Genomic DNA, 25,071 nt, shown 5'->3' on the forward strand with positions numbered 1-25,071 from the left:
TTCAGTGGAATACATTCGATCGCATATAGACTTTCTGGTTTGATGACAGTGTTGTAATGTCTGATTTTTGCAGTGAATGAAACTGATTTTTTATTGTAGACATTTTGACATAACTGGTATGCTGCTTCCATCTTTTTTCTTCTTCTTCTTCTTCTTATTATTATTATAAGGGACTCATATTTCTCTTCTCGGCAGGGACCCAAGAAAGTGCTGGGTCGGCAACTGGCCTTAAGTTTTCCTCTATGCTGTTTTCGTTTCAGTCTTCAAGTCATCCAGGAGATAGTGGGTTCGAACCCCACTGTCGGCAGCCCTAAAGATGGTTTTCTGTGGTTTCCCATTTTCACACCAGGCAAATGCTGGACTGTACCTTAATTTAGGCCACGGCCGCTTCCTTCCCATTCCTAAGCCTTTCCTCTCCCATCGTCGTCGTAAGACCTATCTGTGTCAGTGCGACGTAAAGCAAATAGCAAAAGTCTTCAAGTCCGTTCAGAGAAGTGGACCTCTGGAACATGCACCTTTCTCTCTGTAAGAGGTCGCCGAGCTGTGTCATTACAACTGAATGCTTCACTGCCTGTACCTAGAGTAGGTGTATTTACAGAGGCGGTCAGTGAACCGCACAATATCTAGGTCAAGGGGACGACAACCATGAGTTGAGGATTATTCTTTTGTTGGTGAATTGTAGAGGAAGAAGTAATTGCTGACAGCGGGTACGTTGAAGTCCATTCTATATAGTCATATGCATTAATGTATGTCATCATGAATGGCTCTTGCGTGCCAGCGACACAGTTCACGGCATAAATCGAGAAAGTGAAGGAATAGGAGATCGAGGTTAAAAGAAATCGAGAAATTGGTGCTTCCTTGTGGCAGAGAACATATTTTGTAAATAATACACGCAGGAGAGTCGAGTCCATGGCGGAAAGGATCTCACCTCCACCGCCTCAAAGAGAGAGTAAGACTTTGGGTCGGTGATACAACTGGGGATCAGGACCAGTACTTCGCCCAGGCGGCCTCACGTGCTATTCTGAAAAGGGGCCTTATGGGGAGATGAGAAGACCGAAAGGGATAGACAAGGAAGAGGGAAGAAAGCGGCCGTGTTCTTAAGTTAGCTACCATCCCGGCATTTTCCTGTAGGAGAAGTGGGAAACCACGTAAAACCACTTCGAGGATGGGTGAGGTGGGAATCGGACCCCCATCTACTCGGTTTAACTCCCGAAGCTGAGTGGATCTCGTCCTAGTCCTCGTACCACTTTTCATATTTCCTGGCAGAGCCGGGAATCGAACTCGGGCCTCCAGGGGTGGCGGCTAATTACACTAACTTCTACACCAACCTTTCGTCAATGAGTGCTGGAGGTGCAGCCGCGCGTAGGGAAAATGCTAAAAGAAGAAAATACGCTATTTGTTGGACAAATTGTTCTTCGTGTCAGTAGCCAGTGGCCTGAAGGCAATGATGGCCTCAATTTTGTGAAAGAGGTTGGCCAAAGGAATGATTGCTCGGATCTCCGGCGATACCCGATCAACTACTTTTCTTATTCAGCGCATCACCGTAGCTCTAGGGCCGAAGACCTTCGATGTTAGGCTCCTTAAAACAACAAGCAAGCCGTAGCTCTAAAGCGTGAGAATGTCACATCCATTCTCGGGACACTGCCAACGGGTAAAGATCTAGTTGAAATTTTTCTCCTTTAAGACATGACTTTGGTCCGCCTCCGTGGGGTAGTGGTTAGTGTGATCAGTTGCCACCCCCGGTAGCCCGGGTTCGATTCCCAGCTCTGTCACGAAATATGAAAAGTGGTAGAGGACTGGGTCCAGATCGACCGAGCCTTGGGAGGTCAACTGAGCAAAGGTTTGATAACCCCCTCAGCCATCCTCGACCGTGGTTTCCCGCTTCCCCTCCAGGCAAATGCCGGGATGGTGTCTAACTTAAGGCCACGGTCGCTTCCTCCCCTCTTCCTTGTCTGTCCCTTTCGGTCTTTCCATCCCCTTCAAGGCCCCTGTTCAGCATAGCAGGTGAGGCCACCTGCGCGAGGTACTGGTCATCCACCTCAGTTGTATCCTCCCGACCCAGAGTTTCACGCTCCAAGATTCTCTGCCCTTGAGGCCGTAGAGGTGGGATCCCTCGCTGAGTCCGAGGGGAAAACCAACCCTGGACGGCAAAACAGATTAAGGAAGGAAGAAAGAAAGAAAGAAAGAAAGAAAGAAAGAAGAAAGAAGAATAAATAATAAATACATACGTTAACCGTAATGCTGACCTGTGATTGTCAGTTCTATTGATGAATTCGGGAAAGGCGAGAGTTCACAAAACGTACAATATAAAACAGTCTTGTTGAAACCATATAGGCCTACGTAATTTAATTTACAAGTTTTTAAGATGATTTCTTAAGAATTTATGTAGGCCTACATGAAAACATACCGCGCTCCGGCTATGGACCTAAGCTCTGCAGTCGGGAGACGAGTGTGTTCGGACCCCACCGTCCGCTGTCATGAAAATGGATTTTTGTAGTTTCTCATTTCCACTGCAGGGTCAGTTCCTATCCATAAGCTAGAGCCGATTCTTTCCACCTCATTACCCAATTTCATTGACCATCATTCACTTCATTAGCTCCTCATTTGTCCGCCTCGGTAGCTTAACGGTTAGCACTATTAGCTGCCGTCCTCGGTGGCCCGGGTTCGATTCACTGTACTGTCTGAAATTTAAGACTAGCAAGAGGGCTGGTATGTTGTTTAAACTGTGCATGCAGCTCACCTCCAGGTGTTCCTGAAAAGAGCTGCACCACCTCAAGATGAGGACACAAGTTTATTTTAGCTCTTCAGTTCAAGTTGGCGTCAGTAAGGGAAACCGGCCGTAAAACCACGAGGTATAATTTCATCTCACCTCATGCCCAATCCCATATCAGGAAACGGGTAAACATACAGACATACAAGGTACATGAAAATATGTCAATGACATACACAACACAACGGTCAATATTGATATTAAAAAAGAAAAAAGAAGCTGCCTCTGTTGTGTAGTGGTTAACCACCTGCCACCCCCGCAGGCCCGGGTTCGATTCCCGGCTCTGCCACGAAATTTGAAAAGTGGTACGAGGGCTGAAACGGGGTCCACTCAGCCTCGGGAGGTCAACTGAGTAGAGGGGGGTTCAATTCCCTCCTCAGCCATCCTCAAAGTGGTTTTCCGTGGTTTCCCACTTCTCCTCCAAACAAATGCCGGGATGGTACCTAACTTAAGGCCACGGCCGCTTCCTTCCCTCTTCCTTGTCTATCTCTTCCATTCTTCCATCGCCCTCAAGGCCCCTGTTCAGCATAGCAGGTGAGGCCGCCTGGGCAATGTACTGGTCCTCCTCCCCAGTTGTATCCCATGACCCAGAGTCTGAAGCTCCAGGACACTGCCCTTCAGGCGGTAGAGGTGGGATCCCTCGCTGAGTCCGAGGGAAAAACCTACCCTGGAGAGCAAACAGATGAAGAAGAAAAAGAAGAAGAAAAATTAGCAAAAATGAATGTTTATGATGTTGAGTCCTACAGTGTCAGGCTCCATGGCTAAATGGTTAGCAAGGGGTCCTGGGTTTGATTCCCGGCCGGGTCAGGGATTTTTCTTACAATGTGCTTTACGTCGCACCGACACAGATAGATCTTGTGGCGACGATGGAATAGTAAAGGGGGAAGGAAGCGTCCATAGTCTCAATTAAGGTATAGCCCCAGCAATTTTCCCGGTGTGAAAATAGGAAACCAGGGAAAACAGTCTTCAGGGATTCGAATCCACTATCTCCCGAATTCGGAGATTTTAACCTTCAATGGTTAATTCCGATGACTCGGAAGCTGGGTATGTGTGTGTGTCTTCACCATTAGAATTCATCAGAAATAGGGTCTCATCCTCAAAGAAGCGTAGTTCGGCTTTACGGTATCAACTTTCACCACGCGTCTCCGGAGGCTACGCACCATTTAAAACATGTTCTGCATCGTGATTAAGTGAATGATGAGAATTTAGGACGCAGAGAAGAGCAAGAAACCGAGTGAGTGATGGAGCGGTTTTGGTCACGTAGCTGTTAGCTTGCATTCGGGAGATAATGGGGTCAAACCCAACTGACCGCAGCCCTTAAGGTGCTTTTCCGTGGTCCCCCATTTTCACAATGCCTGAATGAAGGCCACGGTCGCTTTCGTCGCAGTCCTAGCCCTTTCCTATCCTATCGTAGTCATAAGACGTGACGTTAAACAAATTGTAAAAGAATAAAAAATAAAGAAATCTGATGAAGAAATGACCGGTCGTAACCATGGGGACATCAGCTCAAGTCTTCTAGAAAACAGGCCTGGTGTTCGAAATAGACACGTGCGAGGCCAAGCAGAGATTCTGTCTAAACATTTCATCTCATAGCTAGGGGCATGATTTTAATTTATGTTCGATTTCGCGAAAAGGAAGCATTTCCTAAAACTATTCATAAAAAGTTTAATTCGTGAGATTTTTAAATTATTTATGAGACAGTTAGATAAATAAAGAGAAACAATATTGATAATAATTCATTATTCCTTATGTAATCTTGATTAGAACTATAATTTATCCCTAATCAAGATTACATAACAAATTACCCTTGCATCGTACATGGCCATACCTTTCATCCGGTATGGCCGTACTATAAAGGGAATTTATACAATATAAATACGAAGAATACACATGATATTGGAATACAATTTCAAGATCGTTATTTTCCCTTAATTTCGTTGCATTTTCGAACTTATCCCAAAATAAGTTAATTTCTGGTCTTGTCACTTTAATTCGCTGTAATTCGTGAAAACAAAATCACTAATTTCATAACCGGAATCATATGATTGGTTAAGATATCTCAAAATCGCCGCAAAATATTCTTGTATCGTTAATGTGAAAAAAAAAAAATCATGCCTCTGCTGACAGCTAACGTTAATCAGCGAGATAGTTATGGTTACTGGATCCATATTTTCATAGTTTTATCAACATAATCGTAGTGATTTTTAAATTTTAAAGCTCACAGACGGCGTTAATCTGGATCTACATTTTCTTGCTCTTATTCAGCTATACGTATAAATAAGAGTTTTTTTTTTTTTTCTGTGCATTATTCAGAATTTAAAAAGAATGGTATTTCCGTATCGGTCGTGTTCACAGTAACAAGGAAATCACGAGAAAACGGCTGAAGATAATTTAATGAAAATCGCTATGTAAAGTTAGGGAATAAGTCGCTACAATCTAGGCCATAAATCATTTTATTCACGCCGAGTGAAATGGTAGTTTAGGGGAAGGCCTAACATTTAATTCTCAAATATTTATGTTATTAGTGCTCCTGTCTATAAATACTACATAACTAAATTAATGAACCATTTCAACGTCTTTGCACCAATATTCTTGATTTGTTCACTGTAGGAATGTTAAGAATGTACGGTAATAATAAAGCAGGGCAAATTTTCAGGACGCATTCCTCACACATAGAAGAAGAAAATATGTTAAATGAACATGAGTCCGGAAACGCTTTATTTCCATGTTAGAACTCAATTACTACAGCTCTACATAGTACATTAATCATGGGACACACAGAGGAACAGAATGTACCAGCATAACACATGAAAGGTTCAACACGCCCTCCGTTAGCACTGACACATGCATCAACCCGCCGTCACACTGCATTCCGGAGGTGTTGATGTATCCCTGCTTATTTATACTTACAGCTTCATCCATTGAGATTATTTCCTAACTTAGGCTTTGTCCTCATTCCGATTACCATCCAGTCAAATAGGACATGGAGCATGTGCATACAACCAACATAAATGGGGGTAAGCAGTGAAGCCCAACCTGTGATTGTGGAGTACCCTGCCAGACCAGCTGGCACATCATTGACAAGTGCAGTTTGAGAGCCTACATGGGTGATCCGAGAGACTCTTTCAGTGCTTCTCCATCGAGCCTTGAGTGAAGAGCTAGACTGGACATTAGGCTCTAACATTCTTTTATTCTGTCATTCCGTTTATATGTATTTCATTTCTTGTACATGTAGTTGTTCTATAGTTATAAGCACTTTCTCTTCCTTGTACTATGTCATAAATAAATAAATAAATAAATAAATAAATAAATAAATAAATAAATAAATAAATAAATAAATAAATAAATAAATAAATAAATAAATAAATCCTGCTGCCATTGTTCCCAACTGTCTGTACCATCAATCATTCTCACTGCCCTCATATCCATTTCTTCAAACTTATGATTAAGATGCCTTATGTGACTTTGTTCCATAAAGTCACTACAGTATGTGATGATGAACCACACTGCCTTAAATTATGAGAGAGTCAAATGAAAACCGAACATCTGCTACAATGTGACCATGGAATGGTTTTATTCAAAAGTAATTACCAAAAGCGTTAATATATTTATCCCACTGGGAGATGAGACAAGATCAATTCCAGTTTTCTAGAAAGAGGTAGGTCGCTGACAGATCCACAACTGCATCCAGTCTTGCACACTCTTGTCCGAATGAAACCGACCTCCATGAATGTCTTTCTCTACGGTGCCATGGAGCCATGGCAAATGTCGACCTGAATACAAATTTCTTCCTTCGTGATTCGTCGGTTTTCCCTGATAAGGCCATCATTCCACCCTATCACATCAGGAGCAATGGCTCGACGGGTCTGTCCTGAATGCGCATCATCTTGCAGTGATGTGCACCCTTCTTGGAATCTCCTATGCTATTCATGCACACCCATCATGGACATACAGAGTTCGCCATACACAGCGAGACATACGACAATGAGTTTCGTGTACTACAGTACCCTCAGCCATTTCTACAGCTGAACGAACTCGCTAGACCAGTCCGCGCAGCAACAAAGACATAACCCTGGAACTGCATGCACCTGTGAGTTGTCACTATGCAGTTCTCCTACCACAGCGATGGCAGTATCGGTACGTAACAACGGTGTTGCCACCTTTCGTGCGGAATGCGAGTTATGGCGGGTGTTCAGATTTTATTTGACTGCCCCTAATATATTATGACGTTTTCTAACCACTTGGCTGAGCCTCCCCACCCCCTTCCCCCATAATTAATAATATAACTGTACAATTGTTTTTATCAGTAATTTCAATCATATGTATGTTCCTCACTTGCCATGTTTCTGTTGTACAGGAAGTCAAGATCCATTATGTTGAGAAAGGCGACAACACGAAACCGCTCATGCTTTTCGTACATGGATTTCCAGAGATCTGGTATTCATGGCGCCATCAAATGGAAGAGTTCTCCAAAGATTATTGGTGAGTACTGATCTTGACTTTCTTCTCCATACCGCATGTAGTTTGTTTAACTCTCCTGAAACTAGCCCATATTTAGTAGACATAGCTCTCGAGACAGGACCAGATTTAAGGGTAGGCTGCAGCCTAGGGTCCCAACCATAAACCAATTTCAAACATTAATTTTCTTAAAAAAGCAAAGTCACCTCAGTACTGGCCATGAAGGCCCTTGGAGGAGTGGAAGGTAAAGGCTTCCACCATTGTTAACCTCGGCACGTGAAGGGGTAGAGTGGTTAGCTCTACGCCCGGCCGCCTTTGCCCCCAGGAATTAACCTGGTACTCATTTTTGGTGTAGGCTGAGTGAACCTCAGGGCCATATGCACCTCCGGAAGTGGAAATCTCATTTCTTAAATTTTACGACTTCCTGACGGGGATTCGAACCCACGTCCTTCCGGGCGAACCGAGCACGCCTTTACCGCCTCGGCCAGGCAGCCACTAATTTTCTTAAAGAATTGCAGTTATTGTATTCATTAATCTTGAAACCTACATTTCAGTAATGTTTATGTTTGTATTTAGTTCATTTTCATTTTCCAAACCTAATACATAGTTCAAAATATACAAAATGCATTTCATGTACACTAGCATCCTTAAGAAAATCCCAGTTCTTATTCCTTAGGAAACAGATTACTGATATTTCCAATGCTATGTATTTTAATATTTTTAATATCTACTCAAAGGCTGTGTTCAGAAAATCTGTTGAGGATGTTAACCTAGGCATCAGGATAAATGGCAATGCCATTAATAACATCTGTTTTGCTGATGATATCATTGTGTTAACAAAGCAAAGCCATCTCCATACAGGCCATGAAGGCCCTTAGAGGGGTGGAAGATAAAGGCCATAACCTCGGCACTTGGTGGGGTAGAGCACTTAGCTCTATGCCGGGCGGCCTCCCCCCCCCACCCCCAACCTACGGGGAATTAACCTGGTATTCGCTTCTGGTATAGGCTGAGTGAACCTCAGGACAATGTGCATCTCCAGAAGTGGAAATCTTATTTCTTAAATTTTTCGGCTTCCTGACTGGAAATCAAACCCACGTCCTTCCGGATGAATTGAGCACCCCTTTACTGCCTCACCCAGGCAGCCCCTGTTTGTCTGTTGAAGCTGAATAATTGTGTTGATATGCAGGAAGGTCTGATAGATGTTCTTGAAAATATGTGTTGTATAGTTAGTTTTTTAAATATCTATATGTAAAGTTGGTACTTCTGACATGAATAAAGAAAGACCTCTTATCAAGTGCCCAATGTATCTAAGCTTTCTTTCCCTGATGGCTGTTAGAAGCTCTTTTTTCCTATTTAACAACTTCCTCATTGGTCTTCTTTTCTGCCCAGGGAATTCGAAGCATTCTTCTGTACATTTTGAAAGATTCTAAGCTTCTCCAAACTCGGAGCTGTTGAACAAATTTCTGGATTACCCAATCCTGGATAAGATTTCATTCTTGGGATGTCAATGCTCAGTCACTATAGTCTCAAAATATTTGAAGGATGACACCTGCTGGGTCCATTCTCCAGTAGAGTTCTCAACCTTCAGCTCCAAGTTCGGATGTTGTGATGCTGTTTTCCCTGTCCTGGATGGTTTTGAAAGCTGGACACTCAGCCACTTGCTGGAGCAGCCTCCTTTCTGAGTCTGAAAATTTTACGCCGCACATTATTTTATTATAATATTATTTCATTGTGGTTTATATGTCACATACAATAAACAAATACAAACCATACGATATGTCCTTGTTTGAGTAAACCTGTGACATTACATTCTGTTTAACATGATATCACATACAAAATGTTATTGTATCTTATCAACACTTTGTCGCTAATTTCAGCACTATATTGTAACTAACTCTTAATGCCAGTGTGTTGAGATCATTTTCCTGAAAGTAGGAGAGGACACTATTGAACATACTGCAGTTGTGAGCCATAGAAGATAGGATCTTAAAACTTTTCAAATGTTTTAACTTACGTTGGAATCTGCCTGCTGACTGTGATAACGTGTTTTCAGATCCCTAAGCCTTGCTTCACGTTTTTTGCCTACTATTGTGTCATATTCTTCTTTGTGGACAGCATTATAGTGACGCTCGACAGTAAATTTCCAGTGTCTGCCGATAGTCTGATGGCATAATAAGCATTTAGAATTATTTCTGTTGATTGTGAAAAAAGAACAGCAATTCCTAGTCCGCTTTAAAGGATTTCGGCATTACTTCTTATTTTTTATGTGCTTTCCATAACGCAATGCGTTTGCAACAGTATCTCCAACAAACTGTTGTCCTCAACCATGTATGCTATGTTCCCTAGCAGTCAAACTCATATCATACAACACACCTGGCCAACTCTACGGCCAGTCTCTCTCTCCCCGAGAGTGGGCACGCCTAGCAAGCTATTCACGCGTGTGAAGTCAGTGCGCGGTAACTGTGCACAATGTGACTGTACAGTGTTTGGGCACCGCTGAGTTACCACAATCAATTGAATGTACCTTAATTAAGGCCATAGTCGTTTCCTTCCCACTCTTAGCTCTTGAAAGACCTATTTGTGTTGGTGAGACGTAAAGCAACTTGTAAAAAAAAAAAAAAAATAAGCCACCCTATCACACCTCCAGCTAGAGCAATTTCTATCAATGGCATTTTTTATGAATATTTTTGTTCATCTATCATTTGCAGCCCCGTAAAAATGATAATGCAGCTGAAACTTTGGATGTTTTTTTCAATTTTGGACTAAAAATAAAATTAATATTTTAATGATTATCACAATAATATAGAGAATTACCCACATAATATACACTCTATTAAAATATCTGTCATATATAAGTGAATATAAGAAAATAAAACCTCCATCTCTCGGAATAAATTAAATATGGGCCTCAGAAGTTACAGAAAGTAATAATATAAAATGATTTAAATGACTTTTTCACTGAATGCTATTACAGTTGGGGAATTAATGTTTACATAACCTTAATTTTGACGTTTTTCTACATTTTTAAAGTTTTAAAATTTTTAAAGGCTTGGGCTCATATTTTTGCAGTTTCTTTTCCATCTTGACATGGAGTGTTCCATATGCCATTCACTTTGATAGTGCCCACCTAATGGCTATGGTCATTGAGGAGTCAAGTCTATATGATCTGACACCTTGGTTAGCCAGATCGAGTCCCTTTGCTGGAAGAAATGTTTACTATAAAAATGTTGGCTACCGAGCTCGATAGCTGCAGTTGCTTAAGTGCGGCCAGTATCCAGTATTTGAAAGATAGAGGGTTCGAGCCCCACTGTCGGCAGCCCTGAAGATGGTTTTCCGTGGTTTCCCGTTTTCACACCAGGCAAATGCTGGGGCTGTACCTTAAATACGGCCACGGTCGCTTCCTTCCCACTTCTATCCCTTTCCTTTCCCATCGTCGCCATGAGACCTATCTGTATCAGCGCGACGTAAAGTAACTTGCAGTAGTAAAATGTTGGCTGGCAGGGTAGGACGTGTAGTGCTGTACAGTTCTTAATCACTAGATTGCATGCTGAAAACCTGGATTCAATTCCAAACCTCTTCACTGTGTTACTTGGAGAGAGGGTTTATGGTATTATACCATTGATGGTGATTTGTACATTGGACAGAGACTTTAAACCTTGTGCAGACCACTTGGTGTTATCAACATGAGTAGGCTGTGTGCCAACACTAGGTTTCACCCTCTCGCTCTCACACCCAGATGCAGGTCACCTGTGGGCATTGAACACAAACACCTGCGCTAGGCGAGCTGAAGACATCCTCAGACACTCCCAGTACTAAAAGTCATATGCTAAATAAAATAATAATACTCTGGTGCTACCACTAGATAGTAGTCTAAATCTGTTCTTATATCATTCGTTATTATAATCACGCAGTGCTTTTATGATTCATCTGACTGGTCTTTCATATGGCTCTCTTCCTTTCTTCTGTCCACTTGGTTCCTGGTCTCCTTGGAACTTCATTGTCTAGCTGTACAACTCATCTGTTTACATTTCTATGGCACAGATTTCTGTCTAATATTTCTGATATATCTATCTGGGCTTTCCCCAGGTCCTTTTGACGTTTTCTTCTTTGCGGTACGTCAGATCAATCACTTCTTAGATCCTTGTGCTCTTTTCTTCTCCCAATAGCTCTTCATTCTTACTGATCTCCTCCTTCTTTCCTCCTCTGATATCTGAATTGGTTTTCTGGTGTTGTTCTTAACTTGAAACCTGTTAGTTTTGTCGTTGATCACGGTTTTGGCTGTACCATTCTTTAACATGAGTTCGGTAATCTTAAGATCTCTCAGATCCTTTTCAACTTCCTTAAACCAATTGGGTTTAGCCTTTTTTTTTTTGTAAAAGAAGTCAAAAATCTGTTTAGTCAATCTGTCAGGATTCATTCGGAATATGTGTCCATAGAAATCAATCCTCCTTTTCCTCATGGTATCCAAGAGTCTCTCTGATTTTACTTAGAGGGATTCGTTTCTATAAAATACATGTTTGTTATTTTGGAATTTGGGACCCATGATCTTCCTCAATATTTTCCTCTCCTTATTTCCAATTTCTCCATTTGCCCTTTCCTCCCCATGACTAGTGTCTCTGCTGCATAGAGTGCATATTATTATTATAAATAAAATTCATTTTGGAATGTGAATTACCAATCTATGTAACTGTGATATAATCTCTCATTTGATATATTTTTATAGGACAGTGGCATTGGACATGAGGGGTTACGGAGACTCAGACAAGCCATCTGGAGTCACCAGCTACCGAATGGAAAACCTGGTGAATGATATAAAGGAATTTATTGAAGCTATGGGTAGGTTTAAGATTCCGTCTGAGTTTCAGATCAGTAATAACTGAACAGGGAGGGAATCTGAGTAAAGTGTAATCAAATTATACAATGTGTGAATATGGTATCCAAAATGCATGGCTTAAACGTTCACTGGAGTATACAGATTTCAACATTGTACTGCAATTTTAAGAAGCCTCAGTAGTGTAGAGCCTAGATTTCCATGCACTATGCATGCATTCATGCATTATCATATGGAAAACAAGCACAATAAACTGGAAAATATGCACAATCAAAATTCAGTTCCCTTTGAAACATTGTACAACTAATTTCTCCACATTGTCTTGATTTAAACTCATCCCTTTATCTGTCACCACATTCTTAAGTACAGAAAATGATCTTTCTATGTCACAAAAAGTGACAAGTGCATACTTAAATGAAGATATTTGGGACAAAGTGAGGTCAAATTGTATGTCTTTGCATTTTCACCACAATACGTCTTTTATATGGTACGAATTCAAAATCAAGATTTAAATGGATCACTTTGTTCAACCTATCTCTAGCGTGTAGACATATTTGAATGTCCTCAATAACTGGTAACATTTGCCTGCTGCGATAAAAAAGACGTGTGATGAGTGAGAGTTCTAGGTAGGAAATTCAGTGCAAAACCAAGGTTTGTAAGCTGCTACCTCAGTAATGCAGTGTCACAGAAGTGCGATACAACTTTTGTTTTGTTCATTTAACATAGACGAAAAAATAAGCCATCAATGCGTAATGCACAATTTTCAGTTCAATTTATAGCAATGTATAACTGGGACACCTTTTCCTAATAATTACAGGGGTAGACGTGGGGCCCTCCAGCTTGCATCAATATTTATTCAAGCAATGGATAAGAAACTGCTTGGTTAATTGGATATAGAACCTCTACCACATGTACTAACTTTAGTTGTCACACAGGATGCCAGGAATACATTCTCCCTGTCTCTAAGTAATACATACTGTATAACGTGAAAAAATGGTCCCAAATTATGCAAGCCAACATTCATAAAAGGTACTATCATGCATGTTAATATTACTTATGTGCCAAAGTCAGAAGAAAAGTCATATTATGCAAAATTAAACATCCAAATATTCACTATCAAATCCAAAATCTTCATAATATGCATTTTCTCCTAAAACGACCAATACAAGCAAACATGCAGGGATAAAGAACAGTTATTTGGAATTGTTAAGCCATAAAACGAATATCTACAAAGTTTGAGAATTGTAACTAGCCTATTTAAAAGCATGCATTTGCGTGGAAGTCTGGGCTCTAGTCATAAGTTTAGTGATATTATGAATAATTTAGTCAGGAGTTCCAGTATTCATGTCATCTCTTCAGACACATTGTTGAAAACAAGTGTTAACTAATAGTTCTGATGCTGTATTCACTTGCCCTATTCTTTGGGTCATCAGTCCATAGACTGGTTTGATGCAGCTCTCCATGCCACCCTATCCTGCACTAACATTTTAATTTCTATGTAACTATTACATCCTACTTCTACTCTAATCTGTTTGTGATAGTCATACCTTGGTATAACCCTGCTGTTTTTAATGCCTTCACTTCTGTCAAAAAAAAAAATAAAAAAATAAAAAATGACCAAACAAGTCCTGTGTGTTTTAAGATGTATCCTATCTTTCTATCTCTTCTTCTGGTCAAATTTCACCAAAGCATTCTCCTCTCACCAATTTGATTCAGCATCTCTTTGTGATTCGATCTACCCAACTCACCTTCAGCATTCTTCTGTAACACCACATTTTGAAACCTTCTCTTTCTTTTTGAGCTGGTTTATATTTCCCTTCCATGATTTTGCCCATCAACAAATTATATTGTTACCACTGATGCTTTCATGGCCTGTACTTATAGACATGATGTAGGCTTTTTGCGCTTATACCGTGTCAAGGAAATAAGGTGAAATCCTTTACGTTTCACAGAGAACTTTGCTCTGCGTCTACATAAAAAAATCTCGACTGTTCATGAGGAATACTTCTCCAAGAATGAAAGTTAGAATTAAGACGTTAGTCATAGAAGTGTAAGTGGCACATTCATTCATCACTGTATGCAGTACGACGCTAGCGGAACCTGACGGCACCATCAGAATCAGTCTGGTGTACACACATTATGAAAGTACGACACTGATGCAAGCGTTTGCTGTGCTTTTACCATATTAGAATAGTTATTACATATTTTCAGGAAATCACCTGCTAACCCTATGACTGTGAGTTGTTCAATAACCCATCAGTGACAGGTAGTAGAGGTAGTTATTAATAAATAAACTAACTAATAATGGACCTACAGTAACACTGTGCCTTGAGGGACACCCTTATTATCTATTTAAAATGGTACACGGTTGTCAGGTAACCTCCCAAGTAACTAAGTGACCACTGGAAAATGTTGCAGCAGGTCTAAAAGGTGAAAGAATTACAGAGGAGTCTCCTCATTTAAATAAGGGTATTGAAAAAAAATACAAATAATAATACAAATAGAACATAAATATGTGAACATACAAAATAACTGTTCTTCAAATCTGGATAAAGGCAAAAACACAAAACAAAAACATCAAATAATGTAAAAATAGGTGTATTTGTACTTTGGTTCTCTCTGTTGGATCTCCTCAATCCTTCAAAATCCAGAGAGTTTCAGATGTTCAGGTTTCTGGCTGCCTTCCAACACCTCATAATACAGATGTGGATTCAGCTTCCACTATTCTGCCCGAGAATAGTCTTCAAAGGTCAATGAGACCAAGACATCTTCCAGTTAGATTTTCTGATTTCATTGAGTACCAGTGGTAATTACTGAAGTGTGAATTTGCAAACAGTTTTGTGTGTGTTATCAGGGCAATGGTACCCTCCAACACCATATAGCCTACTGTAATCTATTAATAAGTTCAGATAGTCCAGGGTTGAATTTTTAAATCAATAGCATCATATCCATGATTATTCCGATGATGGAAGTTCTGGAAGTAATGATTAACTTAAGATGCTGCTTTAAATGCAGGTATTTCCCTGAATTTTTGAAATGCAAGCCTACAGCTACACTACATTCACCCAATTCACTTGCTCCACACATTTAACGGTGTAACATACCCAACATAAACTAAAAAAATATCTCTTTGCAGCACTAAACTCTGTGACTCAGAAGTCTTATATATCTATATGCATTCATTCTCAAATAACAATCCTGACAAAGTTGAGTGTGCATATTTCTTGCAGTATAAGTGCTTCAAATTTTTAGGGTCACATCAGAACTTATCAGCGTGAAACATCCACAACTGGATCTGCTCAGCTCATTTCTTTGTGCTGGTGCAAAAGAGTTGTGTAATTATTCATTCAGTGTTTTAAATGTTGAATCCATAGGAAAACATCATATTGCACAAATTCACAAATATAATGATTCCTAATCTTACATTATTTATAAACATGTAATTGCATTTCTTTTCACAGGACGGGACAAATGCATTCTTGTTGCTCATGACTGGGGAGGTGTGGTTGCTTGGCAGTTTGTCCGAAAATATCCTGAAATGTTGGAGAAATACATCATCATGGATGCACCTCATCCCAAAGGCTTCAGGAGACATGTTCTTACCAGCAGGAGTCTCTTCCTGAAATTCTGGTATGTACTCTACATACTACATCAAATAAAAATGTCTTAACATGGGTTTGAATACACATCAAGCAATTCAGTAACTAATTTCTTAAGTTAAATTAGTTTTTAATATCACTAGGATAAGTTTAATCATTATTGTGATAAATAAATAAATAAATAAATAAACACTTTTCATGCTGCACATTTTAGTTGTGCTGGGAATGGGAATTCTGGACATTTTTGGCCATAGTCATGTTTCTACTGAAATAGTTTGAAATTATTCTCTACCATGTGCTTCATTTGTGTTGTTTTATCATGTTTCCTCTTTCAAATGAGGTATTTTATCTTTATATACAGTATAATATTAGGAAACCACCTCTGTGCTGTAATGGTTAGTGTGATTAGCTGGCATGTCCGTGTTCGATTCCCACCTCAGCCATCCTCGAGGTGGTTTTCCATGGTTTCCTTACTTCTCCTCCAGGCAAATACCGGGATGGTACCTACCTTGCTTGTTGATGAAATGAAATGGCATATGGCTTTTAGTGCCAGGAGTGTCCGAGGACATGTTCGGCTTGCCAGGTGCAGGTCTCTTGAATTGACACCTGTAGGAGACTTGCGCGTCGTGATGAGAATGAAATGATGATGAAGATGACACATACACCCAGGCCCCATGCCAGCAAAATTAACCAATGCTGGTTAAAATTCCCGACCCTGCCGGGAATCGAACCCGGGACCCCTCTGACCAAAGGCTAGCACGCTAACCATTTAGTCATGGAGCCGGACTGTTTGTTGTTTAAAGGGGCCTAACATCTAAGGTCATCGGCCCCGTACTTAACTTAAGGCCACGGCTGTTTCCTTCCCTCTTTATTGTTTATCCCTTCCAATCTTCCCAACCCCCACAAGGCCCTTGTTCAGCACAGCAGGTGGGGCTGCCTGGGTGAGGTACTGGTCTTCCTCCCTAGTTGTATCTCCCAACCCAAAGTCTCACGCTCCAGGACACTGACCTTGAGGTGGTAGAGGTGGGATCCCTCAATGAGTCCAAGGGAAAAACCAATGCTGGACGGTAAACGGATCAAGATTAGGAATCTTCTCAAAAATCTTTTGAAACATGTACTTTTCGAAAATAAACATTTTAAAATTATTGCTTGCATAGTAAAACTGATAACATAAATGAAAGGATAGGATAAATTATATTACATTGTTACAATAGATTATAGGCATCAACAGGGTCAGAAAAAATCAAATACAGTGCCATTCCTTGCTTTTATTTCAAATAATCCTGCCTGGAATGGAGTTTTCAGAAGTACTTGGGAAGACCCAAGTGAACATCACACAGGTCACAGACCTTACAGACTCAAATTGGCCTTTTCTTTTTCTCTGTGCTGGGTATGTTGGATGAGAAGCGCTTCATTGTCACCCTTGTGCCAAAGGATGGTTGCACTAAAGTATTTACTCTCTTGTTCTGCTGCACCACTGTCAGTAGAGAAACTGACATCTCCTTTATGAAGTCTGCACATACCCGTATTCCATTTTAACATGTTGGCTGCTGGAGCAGTGAATTGTACCGCTGAGTGAGTTTCTCATGAGGCCACGGGGGTTCAAAGTTTTGCTGAGCTGTTGACTTTGCTATGCTAGCATACTACTATGGCCTCACAGCAAATCCTGGTATGCTTGGTTTCCAAATTATAATTTTTATTCTTTATATATTCTAAATTCAATTTGGTAAAGCAATTTTAGTTTTGCAAAACGAAATTGATCAGCTTGAAATGGACACTACTTACTAGAATTTTCAGACATCCAAGTTCGTGAAGAAACCGGCTTCATTTTCGATAACTAAAACTCTCTGATAACTAGGGATGGGCTGCGAACAGAGTCGCGAAGAGTCGAGACTGCTACCTCTGGAACAGACACTCTCGACTCCACTGATGCAGTAACGCCATCTATCAACTATTGTCGGAACTGCTTGGAATTATAGTTCCACGTTCCTCCCTTGGTAACTCGCGATACGATGAATACAAGATGATTATTAGCCAGCAAACATTAAATATTGTTTCGGGATTTTATCATCGTTAGTGTTAATGATGTAGGTCTATTTTAGCGACGATGATGATAATGATGACGATAATTGTAGTGGTAATAATAATCTGACAGTGTACTTTTACATAATCGCCAATATTGACTTTAATGAGTTCAGCTCTGCGGTGTAGGGGGCAACGTGTGCGCCTGTCACCCGGCGGTCCCGGGTTTGATTCTCTGCCGGGTTAGGTTTTTTAATTGTAAATGATTAATATCCCTGGCCTGGGGCATAAAATTGAAAAAAAGAAGCGAGTGCTTAGAGTATGATTTTACAACAAATATTTTACCAAACATTGTGCGTCATAATAGCCGCCTCCACAGTCTAGGGAGGTCCCGGGATCGATTCCGGCCAGGTCAGGGATTTTTACCTGTATCTCAGGTTTCGTGATCACGTTGAGGTAGAGACCGGGTCTAGAAAGCCAAGAATAACGGTCGAGAGGATTCGTCGTGCTGAACACACGTCACCTCGTAATCTACTGGCATTCGAGCTGGGCAGAGGTCACTTGGCAGGCCAAGGCCTACCAGGACTGTCGCGAAAAGGGGCTTTTGTGTATACTACTACTACTACTACTACTACTAATAATAATGATGATGATGATGCAACAAGACTTAACGTGGTTCTTGAATTAAATTGATAACCTACAACCTGTTTTCCAGTCAGTGACTGGGTCAGGAATGGAATGAATGAAGCCCCCATCCTGCGGCGAGGATTGGAATTGTACCGGTTGTCGAGGCCTGTCACACTCCTCTGGGGCAATGATGAATGACTGACAGATAAAATGAAATGATGTTGGAGAGTGTTGCTAGAATGGATGGTGACAGGGAAATCCGGAGTACCCGGAGAAAAACAAATCTCACCTGGAGTGACCGTGATTTGAACCACGGAATCCAGCAGTGAGAGGCCAACAGGCCAACGCGCTGCCGCGAGCCACGGAGGCTTTTAATGGTGTAATCTATGTTCGAATTATGTTAGAGGATTTACCCATATTAGATTTGTTTTCATCGTTCATGTGCAATTCATAATGATTGACCATCGATATCTGTTTAACAGTTTCCTGATCATGACAAATAAAGACGTGAAATTAAATGTCTGTGGTCTGCTATGCTGATACTTTCTGACATGACACGTTTAATTTTATTTCAACTACACCATTATGCTCGTCATCTTCGTTAACGATATCGTACTTCACTCTACAATACTCTTAAAAAACCAAATGGGCAAATGAGCAGCAACATGTATGGTATTTCATGTTATTTCCCGCGCCTCGACACGCAAGCGGCCCCGCAATGAGAGTCAAGTTCGCTTGGAGTCGCGAGGCTTCATGCGAAGCGACCGTGCGGCCCCGCAATGCGCATCAAGTTAACTTGGAGTCGAGAGGCTTCATGCGAACCGAGACCGGTGTTTGGAGTCGATGGAGTCGACACTCTCGATTCCAGGCTTCAGTCACGCCCATCCCTACCGATAACTGGTATAATAACATAGAAATATCTCGTAAGTATTTTGCACACAACCTACTGTAGAACTACGAGTGCTTTGGGACTGTAGTGTTAAGCACTAGTAAACAAGCTGTGGCACAGCCTGTTGGTTACAATGAGTACTAGCAAGCAATGCAAGCTTCTAGTACCGCTCTGGCCATATAGCCAAAACCGTACAGTAAACTTTTCTGTGGGGACATGGCAGTACCTTGGGGTGCTAGGAATTTTTGTTGTATTTAGTACGTATTTTGAACACTTAAGAGAAATATCACCTGGAATATTGTTTTACTTCTGATTTACTATGTGCACAGTAGAAAGAAAGTTTCAGCCACTGGCTCATTTCTTGCTGTGTCTTAAAAGTCAGTGTGTTCAATTATAATTTTCTGCTTCTGAAGCACTATCTTCCATTTCTGATCCAGAATTGATTAAAATCTCCACCATGTTTTCGCTGGAAAACTTGCTGGTAGCCATTTTACTTGCCTAACAGTGGGTACGGGTGACACAAGTAGTTTCTAACTGGTGCTGCGACCTAGTGTATTTTTCGTAAGTACTGTATTTGAAACATGATGAATGCGTGGCGTTCGTTAGCAAAAACATGCCATAGTACAAACACTTAAATGTGAAAATGAACGGAACTCAGACTTCGTATACACGGGAGTATTAGCTGACCCGACTGGTGTTCGGACATAGAGAGGAAAGTGTTATTAAATTTGAATGCAAATAAGCATTCTGAATCCCACAGAAGATCAAATGAATGTCTTCTTCTTCTTTACCCACATCTTGGTGGGGTTGGTGCAAACTGTGTCACATATGTTGACTCGGCCCTAGTTTATTACCAGATGACCATCCTGATGACAATCCTATGTGTAGGGATATGAAATGAACAACTAAATAATTATTATATAGAGAGACAGGAGCATGAAAGGGATTCAAACTGAAATGCTACCTTCAGCACAGTTATGCACATCTTAACTGTATGTCTATATGGCAAATTAAATCCAGAATTATCGAACACTAGCTATAAACTTTTTGGAGGGAATAGGATTGGACGTAAGGGTTACACGTTGGATAAAAACATTTCTAAATTCAAGGGTTCAGAAAGTCAAAGTAGGAAATAATGTATCACAGGAAGAGAAAGTTTGGAAGGGAATTGCACAGGGTAGTATAATCGGTCCGTTACTTTTCTTAATATATGCAAATGGTTTAGGGAACAATATAACATCAAAAATAAGATTGTATGCAGATGACATAATTGTTTATAGAAAAATAAACAACATTGAGGATTGTTCAGAATTACAAAGAGACCTTGAAAGAATCCAACAATGGGTTGAAGAAAATAATATGAAGGTTAATGGAGGCAAATCAACTGTTACAACTTTTACAAACAGGAGCTTTAAAACTGAATTTGAATATACTTTGGATGAGGTAGTTATCCCAAAAGATGGCAAGTGCAAATACTTAGGTGTGAGATCTGAAAGTAATTTGCACTGGAAGCGTCATGTTGATGACATTGTTGGGAAAGCATACAGATCGTTACATGTTATAATGAGGCTACTTAAAGGATTCAACAAAGAATTAAAAGAAAAAAGTTACTTGAGTATGGTTCGTCCATTATTGGAATATGCAAACAGTGTTTGGGATCCTCACCAAGAATACCTAATAAAAGAAATAGATAGTGTGCAGAGGAAAGCAGCAAGATTTGTAACAGGGGATTTCAGGAGATAGAGTAGTGTATCAGAAATGTTAAAGGAACTTGGGTGGGAAACTTTAAGTAAGAGAAGGGAGAAAACTAGACTTATAGGATTATATAGAGCCTATACAAGAGAAGAAGCATGGGGAGATATCCATGAGAGGCTTCAGTTGGAAAATAATTATATCGGCAGGACTGACCACAAATATAAAATTAGAAGGAATTTTAGCAGAAGCGATTGAGGTAAATTTTCATTCATTGGGAAGGGTGTGAAGGAGTGGAACAGTTTACTAGGGGTAGTGTTTGATCCTTTTCCAAAATCTGTACAGATATTCAAGAAGAGAATAAACAGCAACAGAGAAAATAAAGGAAGTGTTAGAGGGCATTCGACCAGTGCAGGTTATTGTAAATAAAAAAATGTGTGTGAATAAATTAATTCCATCCCCTGGTCTAAGGAGTTTGGACAGCCAAAGTAGGGGACTGCCTGTAGGGGTGAAGTAAAGTGGGGACTTCGAGGGCCCTGGGACCGCTACGGTAGCTGTGAAGGCCCTTCAGGAACTCTGAGAAGTGGTGGCAAAAGGGGCTCTGGTTAAGACGCAGCAGGTCGTTATGCTACTTAGGTTCCAAAATGGGTAAAAAAAACAAAGTAAATAAATGCAATGTAAATTTTAATCTTATACCAGTTGTATAGTATCCTTTTGAAGTAATTCCACATACTGTATATCAGTTGACTATATTTGTAAGTAGTACAAAAGATATTATAAGTAGAATTTTGTAAACAATATAAATTTATTAAGGATAAGCTGTGTGTTTAATAGAAAAAATTGTTAGCATAAATTGTATAATATTGTATTATAGGAAAATTTTCTTCTCTTGTTAATTTAATATTTAGTGTTTGACAAGAATGTATTTTAGTCTACCATTTGCCACCGAGGTAGACACCTCATTTGCAAATAAAGAGATTTTGATTTGATTTAAACTTGCATATGTATGTAATTAATTACTCACCTTGAATATTGGAAGTACTCCGTTGCAGAAGTCCACTGGATATTACAACAATGTTTTGCGGCAGCATGTTAGCGCAAAAAGGCGTAAGAGTCATTCCAGAAATAAGTTATTACACCAATCAAAGCAGAAGTTCGAGCTAAACTAGATCTTTGGGAAGAAGAATTTGAAAGAATTGGAATGATCATCAGCCGAACTAAAACCGTCCGTTTAGAGATGAGCCGAAATCCTGAAGCAGTTCAACTGCGAGTGCAAAATGAAGAAGAAGACATTATCAAGAACTGCAAATACTTAGGGAGCTTCATTTCTTCTGACAATACCATAAACCAAGAAATAGGCAATATAATACAAGTTGCATCAAAATTCTACCACTCCGTTCGTCAATTACTTTGGGACGACTCATTTCCCCAAGCTTGCAAGCTCACGCTGTACAAAACGTATCTTGTACAGTACCAATTCTAACATACGGACTGGAAGCAGCAACGTTGACTAGATCCGCACAAAGTCGCCTACAGGCCAGTTAAATTAAGTTCCTTCAGTCATGTCTCCAAAAGAAAAGGAGAGACAAAATAAGGAATGAAAGTATTCAGCAGCAACTTGGATTGGACAGGAGCCTGTTAGAAACCTTAGAATTAAGCAGATTACGTGGTATGGACATATGAGAAGGATGGCTCTAATTAGGACCTCAATAGCATACTATGAAATGAATGTTGTTGGCAAGAGGCCCAGAGGGAGGCCTCGTGATAGTTCAGAAAAGCAAATTTTCACAGACCTTGCCAAACGTGATGTAAATTGGCAGCAAAAGGTAGAAAATCAGCTGTGGATGGACAGGACAAACTGGAAGAGGCTCGTAAACACCCACACCAAGCTTGCTGGAGCGGAAAATCGATGATGATAACCAGTCTTTGATTCTACATGATCTAGTGGAGGTATCATCTGTTGTTTCCATTTGTCTTGAAAAGTACTCTTAGTCTCGGCTGCCATATCAAAATGCGAATGTAAAATTGGTCCTTGATTAATATTATATATATCGAAATGGTACTTGCAGGTCCTGGGTCCAAGTTACTCATGTAAATCCTTTTGTCAGCTGTTTCGTTCTCCAGGGTACTTGAGTCGTTCTTGCACTGAGAAGACTCACTACTTTAATTTCCGTCTTCGTACTCTTCAAATGAAAAATCACTTTCATCTACATCCGTAGTCGTAAATTGTAGCAATCTATTGCTCTCTGACTCTTTTCTCACAAACCATGTCACAAAATAGCTATATAAATCTCAAAAAGCCAGTCTCAAAACTCACGACACACACTCGACTGAACACGATAGCCTCTCACAGCTTGTAAAAGGCTAGCAGGGAGATAACACAACTCTATTCAAGGATTTCCCTTTCAGCCAAACCTATAGGTGTTCTTTATTGCCATCTGTTGAGATTTTTTTATTACCACATCCGCTGTGACCATTTAATACATAAAATTCCGCTTGCGGGCAACCTGTTACGGGATTTAATGTATTAAATTCTGCCTTCTAAGAGTTAACAGGTTTTGTATAAACTAAATTTCTATAAATGCCAGTAGTTTAAGAGGGTGAATAATTGCAAAATGAAGAGTAATTGAATCAGAGATATCTGTGAAATGGTAGAGAATGCTTAGTAGTCCCATGATGTGTGTTGGATGCCAAATATCCTTCCCTCAAATAAAGAATATTTCAAATTGTACCATACCCTACTGGCATTCATGTCATACTCTCTTTGTTCACAGGTATGTGTTCTTCTTCCAACTGCCATATCTCCCAGAGATATTCATGAGGTCTTACGACATGAAGCACTTCGCTAACATGATAAACAATAGAGATTCCAAGTCAAAAAAGTACATAACGGATGAGGACATTGAAATCTACAAACATATCTTTGGTAAACCAGGTAGGTTGTACTTTTGACTACAAATTTCAAACTGAACATTATTAGTTAAAAGTGTGGTGTTCTGAGGTAATGCAGGTAGGTTAGTGAGCCATTGTTTATCTGGCCCAAAGAGAGGCAATGGTAGACATGGCTGTATTCATATGCCCTGAGGTTCAGGGGGCCTGGAAAAACTGTTGTAGATTGTATATATATGTGTAGACTAGCAAGATACCCGTGCTTCGCTACGGTATTATACTGAAATTTATAATTGAATGCTTATTGTTTTAGATATATAATCCGCCGAAATTCGCGATCTGACTCGTTTTCTGCGAGAATCCACCAAAATTCCCGATCTGTCTGGTTTTCTATTATTTTACGTCACGTTTCCTCCCATTCTTAAATCTTCCTTTCCAGCAATCGATTTCGTACTTCCCGGGCTAGGCTCAGGTATTCCTCCTGGTCAGTTGGGCCCGTAAATCTTTGCCATCCTTTCCTATAATATTTTTAATATGGATAAAATCCTTCAGGAGATCCGGCGTGCTGTCATATTGGGTGCCTTGGCGGCACTGAACCCGCGGCCGGACTGCATTCTTAGTCATTACCCGTCCAGGAGCCGATTCCAGCGCGGTCCGCACATTTGACGACGGTCCGGAATATTATTATTATTATTATTGTTATTATTATTACTATTATGTGTTGCTGGAATGGCTGATGACAGGGAAAACCGGAGTATCCGGAGAAAAACCTGTCCCGCATCCGTTTTGTCCAGCACGAATGCCACATGGAGGGGCCGGGATTTGAACCACGGAACCCAGCTGTGAGAGGCCGGCGCGCTGCCGCCTGAGCAACGGAGGATCCTTATAAGTACATTATTAACAGTAAAATCAATTGGTCTCACCTCCTTCTAAACCCCACCGCCGTTAAGTTTATTTACCGCTACCCCCCCCCCCCCCCAAAAAAAAATTATTAGAATGTTTCTTTATGTTTAAGGGAGATTCCGAACACCAATGTTCACGTCTATTACCTTCAGTTTTGAGATATAAGTATCCCCATAAAAATAATTTACTTTTTTTCCACTTCATTTCACAATAATCCCCCGCCCCCCAAGTGAACTTTCCCGCAAAAAATACTTGTTTCTTTAATAGTAAAGGATCTTCTAAATACCAATTATCACGACTCTAACTTCTTCAGTTTTTGATTTATGTGTCCTCATGAAAGGAATTCAACTCCTTTACACTCCCGCCCTCCAAGATGGTTTCCCCACCAAAA

General features: G+C 40.4%; 1 protein-coding gene across 1 annotated transcript in view; it reads left to right on the forward strand.

The window, feature by feature from the left end:
- Positions 1-25,071, forward strand: part of LOC136866883 (epoxide hydrolase 4) — a 54,798-nt gene that overhangs the window by 17,820 nt on the left and 11,907 nt on the right. Inside the window, exons 2-5 of the mRNA XM_067143977.2 lie at positions 7,128-7,252; positions 11,952-12,064; positions 15,521-15,689; positions 23,663-23,823. Coding sequence (XP_067000078.1) covers positions 7,128-7,252; positions 11,952-12,064; positions 15,521-15,689; positions 23,663-23,823 — 568 coding nt within the window. The remainder of the gene's footprint in view (positions 1-7,127; positions 7,253-11,951; positions 12,065-15,520; positions 15,690-23,662; positions 23,824-25,071) is intronic.

This window comes from Anabrus simplex, chromosome 3, assembly GCF_040414725.1.
Source record: "Anabrus simplex isolate iqAnaSimp1 chromosome 3, ASM4041472v1, whole genome shotgun sequence".
Lineage (NCBI taxonomy): Eukaryota > Metazoa > Arthropoda > Insecta > Orthoptera > Tettigoniidae > Anabrus > Anabrus simplex.